The 11,416-nt window shown below is 37.2% G+C and overlaps 1 protein-coding gene across 1 annotated transcript; it reads right to left on the reverse strand.

Annotated features, from left to right (window-relative positions):
- Positions 1-1,412: 1,412 nt before the first annotated feature.
- On the reverse strand, positions 1,413-11,413 carry trim59 (tripartite motif containing 59). The gene is made up of 2 exons (XM_065281704.2): positions 8,171-11,413; positions 1,413-4,560 (listed from the first exon to the last, which is right to left on the reverse strand). Exon 2 carries the CDS (start codon positions 4,537-4,539, stop codon positions 3,262-3,264), a length of 1,278 nt encoding a protein of 425 aa, XP_065137776.1. The 5' UTR covers positions 4,540-4,560; positions 8,171-11,413; the 3' UTR covers positions 1,413-3,261.
- Positions 11,414-11,416: the final 3 nt, after the last annotated feature.

Raw genomic sequence — 11,416 nt, forward strand, 5'->3', positions numbered from 1 at the left:
TTTTGAGGAAAACACTCCAGTATTTTTCTCAATTTAATAGACTTTATTGGACCTCGACAGTTTACAGTTTCAATGCAGTTTAAAATTGCAGCTTCAAAGGCCTATAATGGATCCCAAAAGAGGCAAGAAAAATAAAAAATAACGTACTTTTAAGCCACAAATTTACGTCTTGCAACAGCAATGTGATGCACCAGCGCGACCTTAAAGGGCCCATATTTCGTGGCTAAAAAGCACAATACTCTTTGTGTATTTGGTGTAAAACAATGTGTTTGTGTGGTTTATGGTTCAAAAAATGCATTATTTTCCACATACTATAAATTTTTGTAGCACCTCTGAATCCCGCCCATCTGTAACATGTTGTTTTGTACAAAGCTCATTGTTCTGAGAAAGCGCGTTGGGCCCGATTGGTCAGCTATCCAGTGCATTGTGATTGGCCGAATACCTCAATTACGTAATCGGAAATTTGACGCTCCTTACCATGTTACAGATCTTTTATGTAAACAGACATCTTTGAACACTCTAAAAACAAAGGAAAACATGACATTGGGTTATATGACTCCTTTAAAGGGACAGTAAGTAGGATTTACCCCCATCTAGTGGTGAAATTGTATTGCATTCAAACGAACAGTGCTCTCTAGCGCCTCGCTTTTCCAAATGCGTGTTGCAATTACGGTAGTTGTTATGTACTCATTGATCTCCTTGTCCGTTTTAGCTGGTTCACGTTTTCTGAATGAAAACGCGTTGTGGAAACGCTTTGGTAGGCTAGTGCTTTTTGTCCCTCTTTGCTATTGTAGTTTATCAGTATGGTGGAACGAAATGGAAGCCTCCTTGGACTTACCCATTCAATGTAAGTAAAGAGAAGAAATTCTAAGCTTACAAAGAAAACTCAGATCATTGGCAAGGGTCATTTGACACCAACAAGGACATATTTATGAATAAAGACATTGATTTTGATTAATAAAACACTTAAAATCCTACTTACAGTCCCTTTAAGTATCACGTAAGCATGTCGCAAGGTAACAAATCTAGATAAGACCCTTATGCCTCGATTGGGATGGTTTAGAGCCTGTGAAACTGCAAGTTTAAACTGCATTGAAACTGAACTGTTGAGGTCCAATATATGGAGAATAATCCTGAAATGTTGTTCTCAAAAAACTTATTTTCTTCTCAACTGAAAAAAGAAAAACAACAACATTTTAAATGACATAGGGTGAGTAAATTATCTGGATTTTTTTTTAAAGAAAGTGGAGTAACCCTTAAAAAAATTCTACCAATTCCTAAGTGAAAGTTGCTCTCAGCAGCTTTGTGAATAGGTTTTAGGAGAAAAGGCTTTTCTAAGAACTTGTACTGCTATTTAGAAGAACTTGAAAATGTTTTGTGAATGCAGGCCCTGATCATTTAAAGATGCAAGCTGTGTCTTTTCTCCACTATAATAAACTCTATGAGCAGCTCAAATCAACACTGGCTAACATCAATACCGTCAGCTTGACCCAAAAATGTTTGGTTAATGCATTTGATTTGAGTAGGTCACATATCTTTTAGGGATTTGGATTAAAAGCAGCAGCAGCTATGTGAACACAGTAACGCCTCACAGATAAAGCCAGATAAGTTTAATTCATACACAGAGGTCTCTAAAAGTGCTTTACAAAGAAATGAATCATTTCAAAGAGAGGAAAAATTCAATCACAATAAAAGATAACAATATAAAAGATACATACGCATTTAAAATAGCCATCAAAAGGAATACATTTGATTTCATAAAAAATTGACCACGAATTTACAAAGAATACAACAGAAAAAAAGTGCACAGTGCTAATTTAGTAAATTCAGTGTTAAACAGACTTTAATTTTAGATTTAAAGGACCAATATTATACAAAACTCCACTTTTGGTGTTTGGACATAAACGTGTGCAGGGCCTGGGGCCTCATTTATAAAGCGTTTTTACTCACAGATTTATTCTTAGACCGTTCACTCAAATCCACTCCAACGCTCAGATTTATAAAACTCGTCTTTAACTGAAAACGTCAGTCGGGTGCGGGTTGTTTATACATTGACCTGGGCATCATTGATTCGCATTGGCTACCCGCCAATGTGGCCGGTAGATTGACAGTGTTACCCGCCAATTGCAAAATCCACCCGCATTTGGCGCGTGGTCGGGTGTTAATTTCAGGCCCTGAACGTGTTTTAGCAGTGTGTGAACACAACTACCTTACAATGAAAAACACCCTCTCCTTAATTTATCCCCATTAAACTAAATCAGTCTCACTAGACCTGCTGTTTTGATTCTCTTGTTAATGTGATGTCACACTGATAAAGCCCCACCCACAGACACTGACTGACTGCTTAATTTTACTCAAAAGCTTTTCTAAATGTGATTGTTAGCATATTGGAGTGTTAATCCGGCTAAAGATACTAATTTGGAAAGCTGATTCCAGCTACAGGTGCCATAAATGCTGACCCACCTTGTTTTGAGTTAACCCTTGGTATTTCTAACTGACCTAATGCTAATGATCGGAGTAATCTGTTAGGTTTATTGAATTAGCATATCTGTCATGTATTTCGGTTCTTAGCCATAAAGTTATTTATAAATGCGTAATAATACTTCAAATCTATTGTAAGTGTAACTGGAAGCCATTGCAAGGATCTGAAGTGATGTGCTCAGATATTTTGGCAGCAGCTGTCTAATGGTTGAAGTCTGTTGCAGAAATCCACCCTGCTGGTGATGAACGCATTTATAATTCTGGCAATACTGCAAATGCACTGTTTATACCTTGAGTTTAATACAAATGTTGCACTATTTCTGTAGGCACAATCTGATTTGTGCTCAATAATGAAGTACAAGCACATGATTGAGAATAGAGTGAATAAATGGACCAAATCTGTGACAAATATCATTACTGAAACACAGCGAATAAATCTTTGTCTGTACAGAAGAAGGGTTCTGTCCAGGTGAAATGTTTATAAATTCATTACTGTCAAATATTACAATTAACTTAAAGGGACACAAGGCAGCATTTTTATGTTAATAAATCATCTTCGTAAGTCGGTATATGGTTAAATGACTCATTACATGACGAATGAAGACTCTCTCGCCCGCCCCTACCGTCTGTAGGAAGAATACCCCACTTGCAAGTTCGCTGTATCCGACCCGGTGTCCTTCAGTCTCGTATAGTCTAAGATATAGAACGCATTTACTCCCAGACACTAGGGGGAGCTAGTAGACAAATAATACTCAGACTTGCCTTGTGTGCCTTTAATGTTTAACACAAGTGGAGTGTTTTGAAAAAGGTTATCAGATGTTGGTAGATGTTTTCTCCCAAAGTCATAATATAAGAGCATAGTTTGGTGTTAATGTTGTGTAACATACAGAGAAGGTGTGTCCACATGTCATGAAACAGGTGAGTAAGCTCACTCAATAATACCGAAATGCTAGAACCAATCCCTGATGAAACTGACAACCCAATACTGGACCCATCAACTGAAGTTAAACACACGACTGCTAGAACAAGGACAAGCAAAAACGATACAACTAAAACTGAAGACGGTCGACTGTGCCTGAGCTGATTTTGATCAGATTTTGTGCAGCTGCTTATGGAGTGTCTGTGTGTACGGCATGAGATTTCTGGAATGGGTCCGTCTCTGAGTCCTCTGATGGTTACACGAGTCCAGTGTTCCTCTATGAACTCTTCTGCTCGTGGTGTATGACAAATGTAGGGAATCTCAGGCAGCACGCTCTCGTTCAGCGCTTTCAGACGTTCCCTAAGCTCATGGGCCTTTTCCAGATAAACCAGTGGACCCTCTTCGTCCTCAATACTGGAGCTTAGAGATATCAGCTCGCTCTGTTCTACCTGCAGCTCCTTCAGTCGCTCAATAAGTGGGTCGTACGTACGCGTCAGCTGCTCGCTCGCCCTGTCGAGAGCGCGCCCGAACTCTTCCCGCTTCTGGGCGAGGATAAGCTCGAGACCCTGAAAGAAACGCGATACAACCTCGCGGTCCTTCTGAACGAGACTCTCGCTCTGGATCTTCTCCTGCTGTAGATCATCTGCCAGGCTGCAGATCTCCTCCAACCGTTCTCCTCTCAAACCCTTCAGCAGCTGGGCTTGAGCGGCTCGCTCATTCACGTAAGCAGTCTGGAGGTCATCGATGGCGTGGCCTCGGTGCTGACCGACAGTGAGGCAGAAGCCACATATGAGCTTACGATCCTGAACGCAGTAGACGTTCAGAGGCTGGTGAGGATGTTCGGGGCAGACGGGAGAACGGGGCCGACCGTCACGTTGATACTTTTCTACAATGGCACGCAGGCAGACGTTAACCGGAAGCGCGTCCACGCCGTCGGTCGGGAGCTCCGACACGCTACGGCAGTTGGGACATTTGAGCGGCAGGCGAAGAGGTCGCCAGATGGAGAAATTCACAGAGACTTGCAGCACGCTGTCCAGACAGCTCTTACAGAACGTATGGGAGCAGGGCAAGACTCTCGGATCACTGAAGAGACTGTAACACACTGAACATGTCAAATCCTCCTCCAGGTTATCCATCATGAGTGACAGCAGCAGTTTCTCCTAAGGACAAAAATTAAATCATGATGAATGTTTCTGTATCTATTCATGTCTCCTAACAATCCATCCGTGTGCAGACGTACACATCTACTACAGGAGTATAATGAATACAGTCTGTGTGTTTATCTGTCTATGAACACTGGAGACATTTAAAAATGTAACTCCTGCCCTGTATTTTCTATATTATTAAAGTGAATCAGTGTTGGCATTGTTAAAACCCAGACTGACAGAAGAGAAGTAAGAAATAACTTTTTACGAATTATACGAATTGTCACAGTTACAGCTAACAGGTTATAGACTAAATGTGGCAAGAATAAAAATAATCTTGAAACTATTTGCTCTTTTTTCTCTCACAAAAAATATTGGAATCAGAACCAAGAATCGATAAAACCCAGATTTGATAAGCGGAATTGGCATCGTAATCGCTAAAATTAAAATGATACCCAACCCTACCGGCCGGTCAGTTCAGTGGCGCCTCATTGCAGAACACGACATTCAGGGGGCAGTGTTGGATTCAGATCCAGGGGAGGAGCTGGATCCAAATCCAGAGATCTCTTTCCACTGCATTTTGATTGGTCGGCAGTTTTACCACAAGAAATTTCATACACGTGTTGTTGCGTTACCATTTCCGCATTGAGTCGTAACTAAATTAAGTTATTATTTTGACAGAAAAACAAACTTTACTTATGATTACAAAAAAAGGAATGACTTTTAAGTGAAACGTAAGTGTTTTTGCTACAATGTTTTGGAGTAAAACATTTCGGGCACTACGAGTAATCTTAACACATGCAGTTTAATACCTATGACTGTATACAGTATAAATATACATAATTATTAACATAAATATGGCGAGTTATTAAAAATAATAAATTGAATGTTTATCTTGTACGGACATTGAACTTGTTTTAACGCATCTTTGCTTACAGCCATTAGAAACAGGTTTCCTGAACATGGTTTACGTATTTTTAATGTGCTAATACAAGATATCAAATAAATGTGTGTTTTTATGTGCAGTAAGTGGGATAATGTATAGCCAAGTGTGTCGCAAATATGTCCCTTCAGTGATATCACCCTGTCGGGAACGACTCCCTTACCTCCACTTACACTAACTGTGATCATTACTTACTAAATTATTAATCATTCTTGACTATATTATTAATCAAACGTAGACTTAAACTGATAAGAGCAAACGTTGGCGACCACAGGATGCAACTAATTGGGGGCTGCAACAACGCAAATATACTGGTTCATTTGGCGGAACAAAGTATATAAAGTGGGAGGAGTTGGATCTAGATCCAACCCCGCCCCCTGTATGTCATGTTCTGCATTTAGGACCATCTCGGACAGTTTCACAACATTCCAATTCCGAGTCAGTCTTTTTGCTGCCAGTTGCGCAAGCAAACCTTAACAACTAGGGATGCACCGATAAATCGGCCGATGATGGTTGCTATGCTTCTCAATGAATTACGGTGAAATGCCGCTACATCCAAAAGCCAGAGGTTGGTTATAAAATGCATGTTATAAACAACTCAAACTAACATTGATTAGATCGATACAGACTTACTGATCAAAAGCTGTAGTACATGAAATAGCTGTGCATAATATCGGCTGTGTGATTCAAAAAAGTTATCGGCCAGGTATTATTAGTGTATATCTGGATTTATCGTCGCATCCGTAGTCATAGCCACACACGCGCTCGTAGTGGAAGCAGCTCCTGACCTGTTATCCAATAGCTGCATTAATTAAATTCTGTACCTTGAAACGTGACCTGTGGAACGTTTGAAATCAAGACCACGACCCAAACCGCCTGTGCCAATATTGATCTCTGCGAAATAACTCCCTGCTGAACCACCATAGTTTTGAGATCTGTCCAAATAAACAGATCATGTACTTTAATGCAGTTTGGGTGAAAGTGCAATGTTTAATAATTTATTTTATGATGAAAATAAAGTTTTTTTATTAAAGAAAAGTGGATTTTTGTTTGTAGCCTATATGATGTCAATTATAGTTCTTAGAAAGAAAAGTATCAGCAGGTAACACCTTCAGTACTCGGCTAAAAAATTTCAATTGGTGCATCTCTACTTAAGACAGCTCAAACATGCATTTAGTCTTGGACTAGACTTGAGCCCTGTCCGGGAACTATAACCAATAGAGTTTATACTAAACCTATAACATTAAAGTAAATGTTTTGGAGGATAGATTGAGATTTTAGATGTAAACTTGAGATATGTTGAACTTTCATGCACGTGTTAATGACATTTACTGAAATCTTCAGAAGATTAATGAATGTTTTCTGAATTTGTGTTTTCAACTCTTTAAATGTAAGTCAAAACATTAACTGCTCATTATGTCTCACATCTCATTGATCCTTGCGTTCCTGGTAGGGATGCTAAACAATTAATCGCGATTAATCGTTAGCAGAATAAAAGTTTTTGTTTAAATCACATATGTGTGTAAACTGTGTATAATAAATATGTAAATATATAAATATGAACACATTCATGTATAATTTTAAGAAAAAATGTATTTATTAAGTATTTATATTTATATATAATATAAATTATACATATACAAATGTATATACACATGTAAACATTTCTAAAACATATACATTCATGTGTGTACATTTATTTATACAAAGTTATTATACACCGTTCACACACACATATATGATGAAAACAAAAACTTTTATTCTGCTAACGATTAATCACGATTAATCGTTAAGCATCCCTTGTTCCTGGTGATTAAATTATATTTTTATAAAAATCTTTATTTTTGTGAGGATAATAGAAATACTTTACATCTTAACTTAATTTTGACAACTAATATATCAGTAGGAACTTAAACTTGCAGCTTTGCTATTATAAAGTTTTGGTCAGTATCAGTATTAATGTTTAAATCAGTTGTTTATTGGGCGTCTGTGTGTTGAAACTCCAGAAGGCCTTTTAGGGTTTTGCAAGAAATGTGTTTACACTGAAAAACACCAGACACTATTGTGATGATATCTACACAACTTATGGACTGTTGTCATGCTTTATGCACTCAATGATCACAGTATAATGGCAAAGTTATGTGAGAGAAAGAGGTTAAAGCATGTGTGAACACTCAAGAGTCTCATTCAGATCCCAAACATATTCACACTGATGACTGAACATGACAGACAATATAAAGCACACACACAGACCTGAGTACCGATTCGATGTGTTTACTGCTGTTTAATACAGATCAAAGATTTATTTAAATAAGCCTGCAATAAGAAGTATTATGGTGAATGTGTGTGGATAAAGTTTAAACACCAGGAAGTGTCATCACTATTTGAAAGACTATCAAATATCATCACAACACAAAGATATATTAAAATCATGATGTGTATGAGAGAAATCTACACGCTGTATTTAATAATGTGGCATTTGATTCTACTGAGTGTATGACGTCACTCTAAATGAATATGACAATATTCAAAGTCATAATGTAAAGGACTTAAAAACTAGACATAAACGCTATAAAGTTCTCATCACACGTGTACATTAACAAATAAAACACATTGTGGGTAAAAACGCAAACGTAGATTTGAATAACAGTTGAGAAGTGATAAGGAAATAAACAAACTAACCGTGACAAACTGCAACCGCTCCACAGACAACACACGCGCATGCGTATCCACGGGCTACTCTCTCCACCAATCAAATCTACCGTTACATCAAGCGATCAACGCAACAGGTAGCTCATCCTGAGACGAGAGATGTTATTGGTGGAAAGTTGCTCTTGAAAATCGTGTCTGCTAATCCAGATTTAGCTTTAATATAAATATGACTGTAAGCGTCTGAGATTGTTTAAAAAGATATTTGACTGTGTTGTCCATTACGAAAATTAACCATGTTTTACTACAGTTAAAAAAAAACATGGTTATTGTAATATATACCAAAAAACATGGTTACTAAACTTTTACCACAAAAAGACACGGTTAATTTTCTTAAGGGGTAGTAATGCAGAGCCAATCTACTCATAAATATTTTCAGGTAATCATTACATCTGCTTGTGAGCTTCATAATAATAATAATTATAAATATTAGCTTTAGTATTATAAGTCAAATGTATTTATTTAGCTCTTTTTTGCAACCTTGCATCGCTTCAAATCAGCCTTTAAAGATATATAGAAAAAACACAAAAAACTACTAAATATAAAGTATAATAGATTAGATTATTTAGGGTGGTTTCCTGGACAGGGCTTATCCTATTGTCCTAGACTAAATGCGTATTTAAGCTGCCTTAATTTAAAAACACCTTGTACTCATGTAACTTTACATATATTAGTGCCATTGATTTGTCTCAAGATGGACACAAGTGTTGTTTTTTATAGGGTATGTTTGTAAAAATTACTTAAAATGTCCTAAAATAACTAAGGCCTAGTCCCGGATTATTCTACACCCCTTTCCAGGAAACTGACCCATAGTATTTTTTCTAGTTGTATTGTCCTCATAAATAGATTATAAGCTGTTCTACCATGGGCCTTGTTGAATGCTCCACGCCGCATTAACACCTTTAGTGTGCATTGTATTTGAATTATTTAACAGCCCGTTGCCGTTGTCAATTATTCCTTACATAAATCTGTATGTACTTTTTCTTCACCTATCAAACATTTAGTCAATAAATATGATAACAGGCATCATATTAAACTAGACATGCCTTTCAGTCTTACATGGAAATGGCTCTAAAAAAAGAATAAATACATAAGAGCAGGGGTTTGACATTACATAAGGAATTTGCAATAATACCATAAACAGCAGCGTAAAAAGCATTCAGAAAATATAGCAATATCAAGTGCAACAACACACCTACAAAACTGAAACAGTGACATCTTTAAGATTGTAGCCGGACCATTACAAGAAAGCTGTATTAACAGAATTGACCAAACCGTAAACTTAATGTCAGCAAGCCAACGGGGCAACAAGCAGCAAGAAACCAGAACTACACTTGTGAAGAAAAACTTTGTGAGATACACCAGACTAAGCCAGGAGAGTCAGTTCTCCAATAACATTGGTTAAAATAGTAGCTTATGATAGTGATTATTCATTTTAGATTGGCTTTAAACTGCGGGGTATGTTTTTGTGGCAGATGTGACTGAAAAATAATTTAAACAGATTGTGATTTTTGGGTTGAATAAAAATGGCATATAGGATTGAGGTACTATAACTACATATTGTAAAAATTTTGATTTTGAGGAAAAAGTCAAGTCATGAGTAATCTTACTGAGTGCAGCTACAACATCAAACTACTGTTACAAAAAGAATAGATATTTAGATTTTTTTTAACTTGGCTGAAAGTTCACACAAAAAGCGGACACAACCAGGCAAAAAACAGAAGATTAACAGAGAACTCCATCTCATATTGCTTCTGTGTGACACAGGCAACGGCTAAGCTGTTGATTGTAGTCATAAGTTGGGAAGCACGAGGATAGGCATCAGGCAGAGCCGGAACTGGGTCTGTGGGTCTCAGGTGTCCTCAGAGACCCGGGGATGAGACCAGGGGAAAAAACAAACGGATATTAGCGTAGAGGCCACTCGCATGTAATGCTAAAGCCATACAAAACAATGGATGTGTGTGCCTGGTTCCGGTCAAGCTAACTATTGCATCATACATATGTTTAGAAGTTGAATTAGGTGAATACTTGGTTTAAGAGACGAGTTTTTGGTAACCCTAAAACAGTCTGTTAACCTTGAAAACTGCTGGGTTTTGAGGAAATGTAGAGCTGTGTTTCATCAGCATTACAATGAAAACTGTTGTTGTGTTTCCTAATAATGTCTCCTAAAGGAAGCATGTGTAACAAGAATATGATAGGGCCTAAAACTGATCCCTGTGGTACACCATATTTAACCTGAGAGTTATATGACTTTCTCATTTACATAAACAAAGTGAAACAATTGAATAAATAAGACCTAAACCATGCTAACATTGAGAATTTTCAAGTCTATCTAGTATATTTTTATGATTTATGGTGTCAAAAGCTGCACTTAGGTCCTGTCATATGAGAAGTAATACTTCACAGTGACCACATGTTAATGTTTATTCAACGTGTCCCTTTTACTTTGCACCTCAAAAATGTGTGCATTTGTTCAACTACTCTATTGTTCTGATGCTTTGATACTTGTCAGTTTTGCAACTATATTAAAAAAGGAATCTAGAATCATAATGATTTTCTTCCAGAAATTTGCCAAGATAGCATCGCAGAAAACCTTTGTAGTCCTCCATCTAGTCTGCTATTTAAAAATGTAGTTAGAAACTTGAAGAGGCGTGATGGTCATACCATGCCTGCGGTTTTGCTTTAATTAGTTTAACTTAAGAGGAGCAACAGTTTCTAAAGCTTTATTTAAGGTTTCTGTCACATAATCAAGATCTTTAAGGTTGTGTTACATGATGCATTTGAAACCGGTCTGGAACGTTACTAATAAAACGATCATTAGTAGTAGATATGATTGCACTGCCTTACCAGTGATGTGGTGTTGGAGGAGATAGCTTATCTATATTTAGGTTGTAAGAGATGAGGCAAAGGTCTGAGATAACATCGATTGGAGTTAATATTTCTATGCTATGAATATTGAGTCCATATGACAGAATTAAGTCTAAGGTGTGTTTACGGTTATGTGTGGGTCCTGTCACACTTTGTCTAACATCAATAGAGTTATCTATAAAAGTTAGTCTTTAAAATGACATTAATGAAAAAGTTAATTATCTTAGAATGCTAATAGGTTAACATGCTAATGATCAATCATTCTTTCTAATGCAGGCTCTTATAACCATAAGCTATGTTAACATCTAAGCTAGCTTAGCATGTCAGCTTGTTACAAGTACATTGTTTCTC

This window comes from Paramisgurnus dabryanus, chromosome 8, assembly GCF_030506205.2.
Source record: "Paramisgurnus dabryanus chromosome 8, PD_genome_1.1, whole genome shotgun sequence".
NCBI classification, from domain to species: domain Eukaryota; kingdom Metazoa; phylum Chordata; class Actinopteri; order Cypriniformes; family Cobitidae; genus Paramisgurnus; species Paramisgurnus dabryanus.